Source organism: Pagrus pagrus (assembly GCF_965226575.1).
Source record: "Pagrus pagrus genome assembly, chromosome: 9".
In the NCBI taxonomy this organism is placed as follows: domain Eukaryota; kingdom Metazoa; phylum Chordata; class Actinopteri; order Spariformes; family Sparidae; genus Pagrus; species Pagrus pagrus.
The window spans coordinates 610,688-625,258 of NC_140193.1; the positions used below are offsets into that span (position 1 = coordinate 610,688).

At 41.7% G+C, this 14,571-nt stretch overlaps 3 protein-coding genes across 3 annotated transcripts in view; all 3 read right to left on the reverse strand.

Annotated features, from left to right (window-relative positions):
* The window catches only part of LOC311263169 (thrombospondin-type laminin G domain and EAR repeat-containing protein-like), a 31,073-nt gene extending 29,781 nt beyond the window's left edge, over positions 1–1,292 (reverse strand). The window contains exons 1-2 of the mRNA XM_084363092.1: positions 1,004–1,292; positions 591–767 (exon numbers count right to left, since the gene is read on the reverse strand). The gene's annotated coding sequence lies outside the window, so the exon portion shown is untranslated. The remainder of the gene's footprint in view (positions 1–590; positions 768–1,003) is intronic.
* A 1,725-nt stretch (positions 1,293–3,017) lies between these two features.
* On the reverse strand, positions 3,018–10,220 carry ube2g2 (ubiquitin-conjugating enzyme E2G 2). Its single transcript, XM_084361998.1, has 6 exons — positions 10,074–10,220; positions 9,079–9,114; positions 8,746–8,791; positions 6,431–6,549; positions 4,754–4,894; positions 3,018–4,317 (listed from the first exon to the last, which is right to left on the reverse strand). The coding sequence occupies exons 1-6, from the start codon at positions 10,114–10,116 to the stop codon at positions 4,205–4,207; spliced, it is 498 nt and encodes a 165-aa protein (XP_084218124.1). The 5' UTR covers positions 10,117–10,220; the 3' UTR covers positions 3,018–4,204.
* A 1,316-nt stretch (positions 10,221–11,536) lies between these two features.
* The window catches only part of LOC311262829 (myosin light chain kinase, smooth muscle-like), a 56,138-nt gene continuing 53,103 nt past the window's right edge, over positions 11,537–14,571 (reverse strand). The window contains 3 exon segments of the mRNA XM_084362571.1: positions 11,537–13,864; positions 13,867–13,998; positions 14,200–14,312. Of these exon segments, the coding sequence (XP_084218697.1) occupies positions 13,700–13,864; positions 13,867–13,998; positions 14,200–14,312 (410 nt within the window). The 3' untranslated portion in view covers positions 11,537–13,699.

Here is a 14,571-nt window from a genome sequence, read left to right on the forward strand (position 1 = left end):
TTGAAGAGCCCCATTTTAGCGATTGAGCTAATGAACTGATAAGTTAGGTGAGCAAACATGTTCATTAGCTTGGACAAAATGCAGAGAGAGAAAAGAGAGAGGCTCAGAGGGACCGGTGCTAGCCTGGCTGGCTAGCATGTTAGCGGTTAGCTCACTAACTAGCCCTGTGAGTAGTTTGCATCTCTATCCTGATCTTCGTAGCGTAAGTCAAAGGTTAATAAATACAAGAAAAAAACAAATACACTGATACGGACACGACCATCAAATGTTGAGTTCTTCAGCAGTTAAACAACAGACTGATGGATCAGAGTCAAAGTTAAACTGGACTGAAACTGAACATGAAGTTTGGTCTGTAGACGCTGTGATAAGAGCTGCAAACATCCAAACACAGTGTGAACGGAGGAATGTCAGCAGTGTGATGGGGGGAGGAGATAACAGCTCACTAAGTGTTTCTCAAGGAAAATCCTCCACAGAGCCGACAGGTGATTAGTCTGTGATAAAGCTCAGGAGGAGGAGAACCAGAACAAAAGGCTCACACACACACACACACACACACACACACACACACACACACACACGAGAGAACTCACCCTGGTTCTGTCGGCCCAGCTGTGGCCCAAATCCGGCACAGCTGGTGGTTGAAGCCCCAGAATCCAGCCTGATGCATCGACACTGAATGAACCGAGTGCTGAGGCCAATCTGGCAGCCGGGTCTGAAGCTGGAGGACGTCTCATACCTGCACCATGTTCCTGTACCTGCTGCTGATGCTGGAGATGAGAAGACATTTGAATTTCAGCATGTTACCAAACAAAAGGAACATTAAACAGCAGCTGAAGTCAAGAGAGGAGAGAAACATTTACTGGTTCTGTCTGGTGGTGATTTGGCAGCTGTTTCTGGTTTAACCAGAAACTATCGCCTGGTCCTGGACGATGTCCTGAGTGGTTGAAATATTTAACTAAAACTGTTTCTGAAACAAGTAAAAGATACTAACAGGTGACCTCACCTGAACCTGACCCGCCGCGGGTCCGCCATCTTCTCCGCTGTCAGGAGCTCCATTTTCTTCGTCATCCTCTCGACAGCTTCGGTTCTTTGCCAGAGAGCCGAGTTCAGAAAACTGTTGAAATGGCGGAAATGTTGTTCCATGTTTAATCTCTCTGCTCTGTTTTCTCGCTTCACTTTGTGTTTAGCAGCTTCCCCACCTCCGGCCTCCATCATGTCTGTGTCGATGCTGAGTCAACATTCACAACATATGTTATGTTTTATTATGATATCTAACGTTCATATATAACGTTCATCTCAGTTGGGACTCGACCGCGTCTGTTTCTCTCCCTCACGTCGTTCAACGTTTCAGCAGATTACAGAATGTTCAACAAATCCCACATTTCACACTTTTTCAAGCGTTTTCAAAACTCATCTAGTCATTCACACTTCCAGATAGAAACTCCATTCAAACTCTGAAATATTCCACTATGTGTCTACATTAAATCTTGTATTCATCTCTCTCACAGCATTCAGACTTTTTGCACAGTCGCAGTTCAAACATCGGTAACTTTTCAGCCACCTTCAGATGTTTGCATTGGTGTGTATGTGGTGGGATGTTGAGAGCCACAGTGGAGGAGCCACCACCACCTTGCTTCCACAATTTTCACTCCAGCAGAAAAATATACATCAGCTTGTAGGAAAATCCGTGCCGGTCGCTAGAGTGGTTCTCTGGAGCCAATCGGACACAAACTCTTGGCTCAGTGGGCGTTTACCTGAAAGCAACACCGACCGACTGCCGCATCGAGTCCCATGAATGATTTTTGTGGCTGACAAAGTTTAAATTTTCCAATTTTTTCTCTTCTGATGGAGCGAGGCTGCTCTTCAGTCTTTGCGCTAAGCTAGGCTAACCATGTTATGTCATGTCATTTAATCTGGAGCTGGAGGAGAGACTCATCTCACTCACCTTTATTTACCAACAGGACTACATGAGTCCACACCTTCTGCTTTAATACAGCAGTTAATGTCTAACCACACACACACACACACACACACACACACGCAGGTAATGACAGTGTGTCTGTAAACACAGTTTTAGCAGCACTAATAGCCTGTCTGTGCACACACACTGACAGTAACTGATGGAGTGTCTTTGATGGTGTGTTATTGTCAGAGGCAGGTCGAGACAGGAAGCTGCTGTGATCTCACACACACACACACACACACACACACACACACACACACACACACACGTCACCTGTCTCAGGTACGTCTCTCTGCTGTCATTTCTCTTTTTCTTTACTTCACCACATTTCTACAAACTTGACGTAGAGCCTTTAAGTTATTTACAGTTTGGTTCACTGTGATTTATATCTCTACACACTACAACACCCATGAGCCTCAGCTGCTGTTGCCATGGAGAAGCATTAATCTGAGGCTGCGGTGAATTTAAAGCACTTAAACCTGTCGTCATGGTTACTGAATTTATAACAAACTGACTTCCAACAAGCTGAAAGCATCAAAGAGCATCAGAAACATATTCACACAATAAATATTTATTTCTTTAACTGTTTGTTCTTCACATCATGTGTTTTCTGGTGCAGTAGTATAAACTTTATATATGTGATAATTTACAAGTTAATTATATTTTGTATTGATCAGTGTCGTTAGTACCAAAAGTCCTGATTAAACTTTGAGTAAAAGTAAAGATATGGTGCTAAAATATTACTTTGGTAAAAGGGAAAGTCACCCAGACAAAGTACTCGAGTAAAAGTCTTAAAGTATCTGATGTTAAATGTGCTAAAGTATCAAAAGTATCAGTAAAGTAACTGATCCATATATATTTATATGTGTAAACTGTGAGTCAGCTGATCGTCACAATCACTGTTTTTATCTGACTGTAATCTGTAAAGTAACTAGTAACTAAAGGTATCAAGTGAAGTGTAAAGTAGCAGATGGAAGTGGTTCAGTACAGTAACTGCAGCAAGTGTCAGATATAAACTGTTTCAGTAAAAACCGACAGATGAACGACACTCGTCTGTTTTTCTTCCCTCAGTTTATTGTCGTTAAGTATTTTCAAATTAAAAGACAAATTAAAAGAAACTCTTCACACTAAAACTTCCTGTCCATCGTCCCGTCAACAGAAACCAGACGAAGAACTTCCAGCTTCTTTTAAAAAAATAAAGACGCCGCTCGCAGCAGCCGGAGCTCCTCTGACGCAGAGCTTCGTCCTCTGGAGATAAAGTGCATGAAGTCCAGCTGAGAGAAGCTCCTGGAGGTTCATCAGGTGTTTCAGACCGACAGCAGCAGGAAACATCACGGACTCCGGCGATTACTCTAGTTATCGTTTTATCTGTTATTTATTTCAATTAACCGTTCGGTCTATAAAGCGTCACGCTTCATCTGTGCTCTGAGATCTTTAAACATAAAGATCAATGCGGAAAAACTTGTTTATGTAGAAAACAAGTGAAGAATTCTGACTTTTAAGAATTAGATAGTTTTTAAGTAAAAGGTTGTTTTTATTTATTGTTTATGAAGTATCCGCTCAGTGAAACAGAGTTTTAACAAATATTCTATTCATAGTCTTCATTGCTGAAAGTTAACGCTTGTGTCGACACTAATGTGACATAACATAAAATATGAACACTAATATTCAGCTGAAAGACGACTTTTAATTTATAAACACATATTTACTGTTTTCTGCTGAGGTACCTTGAACGCATCATTTCCCTCTCTGTGTCTGTAGTTTATCACTTTTATGTCTTTGATTTCTGATTGTTGCTGTTGATTGTCATCAGTGTTCGACTGTAACAACAACAATAATAACAATAATAATAATTCATGCTGAGGCTGTTCTACACGTTCGATTGGCTGACTGCTGCTGTCGCTGTGAAACGTCCTTACAGGTGGTGATGATCACATGACACTCGTCAACCAATCACAGACCAGTTTTCTTCTTCTTCTGTCGACTCGTTGTAAATTTGAAGTTTCGTAACATTTGGATTCTGATTGATCCAAACATCTGTGACGTCCATCAATCAGTTTATTGATCCGTCCGTCTCCGCAGCACTCTGTGTGTGTGTTTGCTGGTTTCCATGGTAATGAGGAGGACAGTCAGTGAGTGTGTTCTCTGAGTGAAAAGGCAGCGGAGGAGGAAAGACGAGTGTCCCTGAAGTAAACACAAACACAGAGTGCTGGCCGCCGTCGCAGAGTGATGACATCATCTCTAAAGGCCCAAAGACTTGCGAACAATCTTCTGGGCGAGTTTGTAAAACTGCTCTCTGTCCTCACGCCACATTTTAGAGGCGTCGACGTTCGCTCCGCTTTCATCGTTCGGCTCTGACAGGAGACAAGAGAGACAAGAGAGGAGACGAGAGACAAGAGAGACAAGAGAAGAGACAAGAGAGGAGACCAGAGAGGAGACCAGAGAGGAGACAAGAGAGACAAGAGAGGAGACCAGAGAGACCAGAGAGGAGACAAGAGAGGAGACAAGAGAGGAGACAAGAGAGACCAGAGAGGAGACAAGAGAGACCAGAGAGGAGACCAGAGAGGAGACCAGAGAGGAGACAAGAGAGACCAGAGAGGAGACAGGGGACATTAGACACAGAGATTTTCATTTATAAACAAGACTTGTGAAAGCAGCATCACTGAGTCATGGAGATAATTTTTCATTTTGTGGCTGTTTCATGTTTCTGGGTCTGGTCCAGTGAAACCTTCAGCTCCAGCGTGTGCAGCTCTATGAGCGCTACGTCCAGGTGAAGACACAGGTACTTACCTGCTAACATGCTGACCACTGACAGCAGGATCTTCTCCACACTCTGGACCGGACTCCACCTCTCTGCACTGCTCTCATAGCCCATCGGATCATCACCTGGAGCGTGGAGGATGGAGATACACACCCGACCATCTGGATAGACTACAGCAGGAGGAGGAGGAGGAGGAGGAGGTGGTGGAGGAGGGGGAGGAAGAGGAGGAGGAGGAGGAAGAGGAAGAGGAGGAGGAGGTGGAGGAGGGGGAGGAAGAGGAGGAGGAGGAGGAGGTGGAGGAGGTGGAGGAAGAGGAGGTAGAGGATATAATATATGTATATGTATATAATAACTTTTTGTTTAAAGTTGAGACACTTTGGTTGAAAGTTGTGAGACGCTGTGAGACGCTGTGAAGGTGAACACACTTTGAACACTTGCACTGACGTCTGGAGAAGTTAGAGAAATGTACATTTGTGATCCAGTGCAGCTTCACGCTGACAGAACAAACATGCGTGTGTCAGGAGAGACTCAGGAAATCAGAGATTATCAGTGAATCTGGCTCGAGCTGCCATCAAACATCTGACAGAGCAGCCGGCTATCAGGGCTGATAAGTGTTTCCTGTTGGCTTCCTGTCATGGAGGTGCTTCATGCTGTCTGACAGCTGCAGCGGGAATCAAACCATCAACCTGCTGTCAGAGCTGAAGGGTCACAGCAGCAACTGTCGACCAGAGAAGTAAAGATTTGTCCCTGACAGACATGTTGGACACCTACAGCAGAGACATGTTGGACACCTACAGCAGAGACATGTTGGACACCTACAGCAGAGACGGTCCCGTCTGTGCAGCTCAGCTCACTGTTTTCTTCTTCATGTGTTTTATCTTCATCTGCTGCTGTTTGTTGATGGAGGATCAGACGATACAGTTACAGCAGGAAGTTCAGCTCAGGGCCATGCTGGTGTGTGTGTGTGTGTGTGTGTGTGTGTGTGTGTGTGTGTGTGTGATAATGATGATGATGATGATGATGATAACGGGTCAGGTCAGGTGTCCCGTCCTCTAATCAGTACTGAGCGTGCTCAGACCGTCTTCTGCTGTGACATCATCGCTCAGACTTCAGCCCACTAATCAAAGCACTAATGACAGCATGCTAACGACATGCTAACAGCATGCTAACAGCAGCAGAGCTGTGAGGCAGGTTGCGACTCGTCAAATGACGGGTTCACAGCCAAACACAGAGTCTCAGCACATTCTGCTGCTACTGAGGCATCACAGGACTCTGGTCTGAGGTCACAGGACTCTGGTCTGAGGTCACACGACTCTGGTCTGAGGTCACACGACTCTGGTCTGAGGTCACACGACTCTGGTCTGAGGTCACAGGACTCTGGTCTGAGGTCACAGGACTCTGGTCTGAGGTCACACGACTCTGGTCTGAGGTCACACGACTCTGGTCTGAGGTCACAGGACTCTGGTCTGAGGTCACAGGACTCTGGTCTGAGGTCACAGGACTGATCCTGGTTGTTTTTGCTCCACCACGCTGAGACCTCAGGACGGTGACGTCAGAACAAAATCAGAGTAAAGTAACTAAAGCTGTCAGATAAATGTAGTGGAGCAACTACAACAGTTCCCTCTGAGATGAAGTGGAGGAGGAGCAGAAGGTGACATGAAGACAGTCGAGTAAAGGACGAGAAGAAGAAGAAAGGTGAGACTTACTGTTGGGGTGAAACATGTCGCAGGTGAACCTCATCTTTGGAGGACTGAGAGGATAATCAGAGGGGAAGCTGAGCACCGCTGGAAACACTCCGCCTTCAAAACACGTGTCCTGAGGACCCCTGAGACACAGAGACACACAGAGACACACAGAGACAACATAACATAGAGACACAGAGACACACAGAGACACACAGAGACAACATAACATAGAGACACAGAGACACAGAGACACACTGTTAGAGTGAACTGCACACTGTGAAAGACGTCATCATGAACACTACAGGAGACCAGAGGACAGTGTCCATGAAAACATCTACAGTGCAACATGAACATTATTAATAGATTCTCCCTCCTATATGTCCTTTGTCTTTGTCTACAGTTCCCATGATGCTTTGGAGGACGTAAACAGGAAGTATAATGTTGCCATGGACTCAGTGAGTTAGCTTTGGGCTACAAGCTGTCTGGGGAGAGAACTCGGTACTGCATTGTAGGTGGGTGATCAGAGGAGGTGGCCTACGGTTCTATGGGTCATTTGGGAAGTTCTAGCTGTCCTGTCAGAGGTTTGTGGATGTTCTAGTGGTTCTTCTGGAAGTTCTAGACGTCACTGACGTGGTTCTAGACATCCTTCAGATTGTTTTAGTGGTCAAAGAACCGTTTCTAGCAGTCAAAGAGGAGGTTCTAGTGTTCATTTAGGAGGTTCTAGCAGTCCTCTACCTGACTGTCTCAGGTAATTATGGGTGTGGTGATGATGTCACACTGAGCAGGAATGTGTTCACCTGTGAATGAGCTGCAGGTTAAATTGAAGGGTGACCGAAACTGCTGGCACGCCAACAACAACAACAGAGAAGAAGAAGAAGAGAAGACAGAGAAGAAGAAGAAGAAGAAGAGAAGACAGAGAAGAAGAAGAGCAGCAGCAGGAGGCTCAATTATATCTAACGATGATGACTCCAGCTGCTGCCTTCACTGACATCACGTTGACTGCAGCTTCCACCTGCTCTAACTGACTGCAGACGTCTCTTACTGGTCATTTCCTACTGGAAACAACGACTCGATTAGGGTGAGTCTGTCAGACTGATTATCAGACGTTTAAACACAACAATTAAAGCATTTTTAATTAAGAATAAAACTGTTATAAACAGACTGACTCTCTCTCATGCCTCTCTGGTCTTTTCTTACTGACACTTCCTGATTAAAGTTCAGATAAAACGAATAATTAAAGTAAATCATCACCAAAAACACACTCCCGTTATTTCTGGTGCTTTATAAGACAAATATAATATAAAATCTGTTTTAAGTTTTGGGAATCCTGTTTTTTTTACCTTTTACTCTTATTTTACTACCAAAAACAGTGTGTTTTAATGTAAATGACTAAAATGTACACAAATTAAATAGAAATTAACTTTAATTTATTGAGGTGACAACAACACATTTCCTCAATACTGTACGTACAGTACATTAAAGTCCATCAAAAACAAGCAGCAAGTAATGAAACTTTAGTTGACTTGTCATAAAACAACAACCAAACATTTTAAACTCCTTCAAAAGTAACTTAAACAGGTTATTTAAGCTGTAGGACGAGTTAGTCCTTGTGAGCTACTCCCTCTTTCCCACCTGTCAGACAGAGCCGTGGGCTCGCCATGCTTACATCGTTTTGAAGGGGGAGGGGCTCAGTCTGTGGAGGGGGCTTGTTGTGCCACGCAGATTTGCTTCCCTCCGTGCAGTTTTCCCCAGACATACGTTCCTCTTCCACACAACAGCAGCGTTTCAGTTAAATTATGTCAAATTCTGCGTTCAAAATAGATTCCGTTTTAATCGGCCAAGTCATAGGGCCCTAATAACAACATTAATCCAAAAACTGAGCTGGTGGTAAACCCTCAGTCTTGTCTGGAGGCTCTGCACAAACAAAACAACACTTTGATAGACAAACTAGAAACTTAACGAGCTGTAAATAAAGTCCAATCTCCTGCTGAGCTCTCTGTGAATCAGAACCACATCATTCAGATTCTCCTCTGAGCTCAACTGTTAGTGTGGGAACACTGACACCTGCAGGACACAGTGTGATAACAGAACAGCAGAACAAACAAAATGACTCCTAATCGAGGATGTTTATACCTGCACAGAGCTCAGACACCTGAAACACAGACTGAAGCTGTTCCTCCTCATTAATGCTTCAGCTGCGACGAGCAGGTTCACAGGTTCTGTTCATGTGTGTTTCCACAGCAATGATCTCATGCAGCATCAAACACTTATTATCTATTACTATTATTATTTCATGTATGAACCCAGGTGTTTCATCGACATGCAGGTGTACTCACATGATGAGAGCCTCCCATTCAAAGAAGTTCTCCTCATTGGCCGGACCTGAAACAAAAACCAAAAAACTAGATTACACGTAACAGCACAGACACCTCGATGATCCACATCGTGACTATTAACCAATCACTGTGTTCATTAATCAGCAATTATTCTGATTATCAGCGTTTTATGTGACGAATGATCCAATGTGAGAATATCGTTTTATATCACAACAAACTTAAGAACTTTGATCAGACAAAACAGGAAACATCTCAGTGAGCTTCAGTTTATAATGAATGAAGAAAATAATCATCATTAATGAGCCGAGGACCTCAACATGAGTCAGGACTCACCTGCAACAATCCCCTCAGGTGGGTTCAGAGTCAGCTCTGAAACACACACACACACACACACACACACACACACACACACAGGTAAAGACGCTGTGACCTCTGACCTCTTCTTCACATTAGTAAACAGTCTTTATCAGGTGACTGAACCAGTTTCTGCTGTCACAGTTTAACTCTACTTCTCTCTGGTTTAAATAAAGAGACAGAACAGAAACACGGGTGTTGCTAACTGAGCTAACATGCTAACAGTAAAAACTACAGAGGTGGGCGTAACAGCTGCTGACAGGCTGACAAGCTAACAGCACATCTTTGGTAAACAAGCACGTATCGTCTTAAATTCAAACTAATTAAGTTAATATGCACACTAACCTGCTAAAACAGGACTAAGTATTAGTCTAATTAAAAGACTAATCTCCCAATCCTCCTAGCTAATCGAGTAGGCAAGGCTAGCCCCGCTAACTCCAGATGTACCAAACTTAATCTAAAAAACTATTAAAATGATCATAATCAGAGCGTTAGCATTATTTAACTGCGTTGCTGTGTAGCACAAAGGTCTATAGCGCATTATTAACCTCTAATCTTTAGTTCGGCATAGAAGAATTAGCTTCACTAAATATTGTTAATGATAAATAAATATCGTTACTGAAGATCCATCATTACCGTCCAAGTTACTAACATTCTGGTGAGCGCTGACGAGCCACACAAACAAATTATATAATGTTATTTTACCGCGACGACTGCTACTAGATTTATATAAATGATGCCGAATTATAGTAACATTTCACCCTTTCATCAAACTAGCCAAACTATGTTGCAATACATGAGTGAAACTGCGGAGCAACAAATAAATCATTTAAACAGACGATTTTTTAAAGGAGGTTTGGCACAGGAGGATTACAGAAGCTCACGGGACTGTTAGCTTAGCCTGTTTGCTAACGTCACAAGTTCTCCTATTGGCTGAAGGCGGTGTGACGACACGGTCTGATTCGTTAACTCACGTTTATACTCGGCCATGAGTCTCTTGAGCGCGGTTCCGGCCATCGAGTCCCGGAGAACCAACACAAAACTAAAAGCAGCGGCTCGGTTCTACTTTTTAACTCCGCAACCAAACCGTCCACACAGCTGACTCAGCGCGCATGCTCAGAGCTCAGCTTCCTGTTGTTGAGTGTTGTTTGAGTGTGTGTCAGCAGACAGCGCCCCCTGCTGCACCAACACACACACACACACACACACACACACACACACACACACAAACACACACACACACACACACACACACACACACACACACACACACACACACACATCCTCAGCTAACATCCCTTTATTCATTTAATGAATCCATTAAATTACAGTAAGTTATATTAAATCAAGTTAAATTACAGTAAGTTAAATTACATTAAGTCAAATTACAGTAAGTTAAATTAAATCAAGTTAAATTACAGTAAGTTAAATTACATTAAGATAAATTACAGTAAGTTAAATTAAATCAAGTTAAATTACAGTAAGTTAAATTACATTAAGATAAATTAAATTAAATTAAGGCAGTCAAATATATTATACACACAGGAATAAAATAATTTTAATATTTTAACAACTCAATGTTCAACTTTACTTAGAAATAAGAAGATAATCAGCTTGAGTCAAAGATATTATCTATTGTATAGTTTTATATATTATCTTAATTTACACCGTTATTTATATTTATATAGTATTTATATATTTAATAATATGTAAATCTATTATATAAAAGCAACATAATTCATCTCCCTGTCATGTTCATCCAGCTGTTTCTTCTCTGAGGCGAGTTTCATTAAACCTGCACGATATAAAGATTCATTCATCTTTACTGTTTGTTTTCACATTTTTCTATATTTTATTTCTTCTCAGTCATAATATCAAACATTTACAGTCACTTGTGGTTTTTTCTACATTTAATGATTTTTTAAAAAAATTATGGAGAAAAGTTAAAATGAATATTTATTTCAAAGGTTTCTGTTTTATTTGATCTTCACTGAAGCTGATGGTGTCGTCACATGAAGAGATAAAACATCAGCTGCAAACAAATCACACGTCCGACTCTTTATGAGACTTTACAGTTAAAATCATTAAATGCGAACAATCAATGTTTCAGATCATTTAGAAACCGAGACGACAGATCTGTCACTCTGTGGAGAAAAACTCTTCAGGATTGTTTGTATTAAAAAACTAACAAATTAAATAAATATATCAATAATAATGTATTTAATAATGTATTTAATAATGTATTTAATAATGTATTTATTAATGTATTTTCATTATGTATTTATTAATGTAATTAATGTATTTATTAATGTATTTATTAATGTAATTAATGTATTTAATAACGTATTTAATAATGTATTTATTAATGTATTTAATAATGTATTTTCATGATGTTTTTATTAATGTACAGTGTAAACACAGAAAACAACAGCAGCTGTTTGGTTTTGTGATACATTTATTTAGTTTCTGTGAGTAACTACAGTCGTAGTGTTCTCATACATCATCTGCAGTTCATCAAACTGATATATTTATAAAAATTAGAGAAATATAATCTACATACATCTAATACAAAACAAATCATTCTAGGAGTGTGTGTGTGGGGGGGGGTCGTATTAACTGTGACAAATGAAGTGCTGACGAGGATCTCAGAGAAGACGGATGCTCAAATGATAATATTATAATTATGAGTCTGTGCATTAAATAAGTCTAAAAATAAAACATTCTGAAACACAAACTGGTTTAAACATGAACAAACACACAAACACTCCTGTGACTCTTCAACACGTCTCTTTGGTTTTCAGCCCTTCTTTTGTTTTAAAGCTCAAACAAACAGCTGGAATGTGTAAAAAAAAAGATGTAAAAGTTTAAAGATTGGACATCAGTGTGACGACTTTCACCACACCGAGGGGACAGAACGATCCCGGAGCTGCTGGATTTAATCTAATGTTCAGAAACCAGACGGAGGCAAATCAGAACAATAAAATAAACTCAACACTGCAATTCTCAATTATCTTATTCACAAGACAAGGATTTCCTGATTTTGTGGTTAAATTTCATAAACAGAAGGTGAAACTGACTGGACTCAGATCTGAAGGCGTCCTGTAGCGTTACGTTGTTTAGGTTTGGGGATCATGTTTAATGTGACGCTGCTGACAAACATCTGTTTAAGGTAACAAAAAGAAAAAGGACCGGTTCTGTCCCACAATGTGACAAACATCTGGTGGAAGGAACTGAAATCACTGTGACGCTGGTTACATTGTCACCGTGTTGCTTTAAGGCTGACGACGTAAGGCTGAGGTGATCGTAGCTGTAAGAAGTTTGGGGGTAAAAAACAAAAAAGAAAATACAAACAAGACAAAAGAAAAAGTGCTCAAACAGAAGATGTTTCTCAGCTCAACACCAGAGCAGCTGGGTCCAAAATGGGTTCTGGTTTTATGATGCATCATCACGCTGATTCTCACTCGGAGCCTTTTATCCACAGAGCTGGGTCGCGTCAGCGTTAAGGCTGATGTGACCTGAGACTCACAGGGTGACGCTAGCATGAAAACACTGCTAATAAATTGCATTCAGTTATGTCAGATACAGAAAACGTGCTAACTGTGGTGCTAATATCACTGAGTGTCGTGGATTATGCTAACATTAGCTGCAAGCTAATTTATTTTTGATGACTCATTGTGTAAAACCTACAAAACAGCATCATTTAACACATTTATGTATTTTTCAACAAATTTCAGTTATTTATTGTTAAACTGTTTAAAAGCTCTTTTAAATCACTTCTCACGACCCTGACCACTGCTAAAGTAAGCTAAGCTAATTTTAGCTAGCTTCAGACCTGCATCCAGTGATTATTTCCATTCTAATTAATCAATAGATACATTTTTAAGCAACTGATTTGATTTGATACGAGACATTAATTGTATCATGATGTTTCTGGACTCTGTAGCCAGTTAGCTAATGTTGGTGAACAAACATGTGTTAGCTGTTTGTGAGTTCTGGTGAAGTTCAGTTAAATCTGGATCATCTTCATCACTGTTAGCTTCAGCGCTAACGTGATGACAGTAAGCCACTTTATGGTTGCGTGAGCGAGCTCTGTGGATATAAAGCTCTGTCTGTCTATGCTTCATCACTCTTCTTCTCTGCTTCCATCGTACCATCATCTTCCTCACCTGGACTGCCACAGGGAGCAGGTCTGGTCCACATACAGTACGTTGGTCATGGTTCTGGTTCAGAGAGCTGAAGTCCCACAACCTCCAACTACAACAACTACATCTCCCATGAGTCTTTGCAGAGAAGCCCTGGGAGCTGAATGTTATTGATTAAACCTTCATCAATGTATGAATCATCACGTCTTCGTCTGGAGCTGAAACATGATTCTGCATTTTGTCTCATTCAGATAAAATTTGACTTTTTATTTTAGTTTAAATAATTTTTTTTTTGTTAACAATTATTCGACTGTTTCAATTTGCATCTTTTAGACAGAGTTTTGTTGGAGGAACCAATGAATGGAGGCTAAGCTGAGAGGGGCGGGGCTTGTTCTCCACAGGTGTCAGGTGGGCGGGGCCTGTGATGAATAAATGATGGTGGAGTTATCACATGTTCACTACAAGCCCCGCCCACCTGCTCCTCCAATCACAACAACACAATCTGTTACTGTGGGTTTGTTTTCCTGCTCAGGTCTGCGGAGGAGCACCTCCTCCTGCTCCTGCTCCTCCTCCTCCTTCTCCTCCTGCTGCTCCTGCTCTGCCTGCTCCTCTTCCTCCTGCTTTATTCCTCCTCCTCCTCCTCCTCCTCCTCCTCCTCTCCAGCCATCACCTCCACCAGCAGCTCGGCGGTGCAGGTCGCCTCCCCCAGACTGTTCACAGCCTTCACTGTGTACTTGGCGTCGTCGTCACCTGACACCTGCAGGAATCAACACGTCGTCACGTCATTACAAGATGTCCGACATTAAAACTCTGTAACTCAGTGTTTCCATTCTGAGTCAAACTTATTATTAAATTAATTCATTTTATTGACAATCACATAAAATCATCAGGTTCTTTCTACTGAGTGTCTTTTGAAACGCAGCAGATACTCTGATTACTCCAACAGTTGACCTCTGACCTCTGAAATGACCAGGCTGCAGTTTCCTTCTTCGTCGTAGTCGATCTGAAAGTGTCGGGTCTCTTTGATGGGCTGGTCGTCTTTGTACCAGACCACCTCCGGGTCGGGATAACCTGCAGACACCACGAGACGCTTCGTTACTGATCGCTCGTCGTGTTCTCGTCCGTCTGGTTGTTATGAGTCAATTTAACGTCTCATGATTAAAATCATTCTGGACTTCAACATGCAGAACCCTAACCCTAAAACAGGTTCTTTAGTGAGTCCATCATGAAGACCAGAACTTTATGTTACAACGTGTAAATACTGATGAACTCCACTCGACAGGAACGTTTCTTTACCTTTATTTGTGCTGTCAATAGTATAATCAATAAG

Bases quoted from the DNA above. Each gene is read 5' to 3' on its own strand.
- ube2g2 (XM_084361998.1), bottom strand. From the start codon at position 10,116: ATGGCCGGAACCGCGCTCAAGAGACTCATGGCCGAGTATAAAC. The intron at 6,550-8,745 runs GTGAGTACACCT...TCTGTGTCTCAG, and splicing joins GAATGGGAGGCTCTCATCAT to GGGTCCTCAGGACACGTGTT. The intron at 4,895-6,430 runs GTAAGTCTCACC...CTCCTGCTGTAG, and splicing joins CGACATGTTTCACCCCAACA to TCTATCCAGATGGTCGGGTG.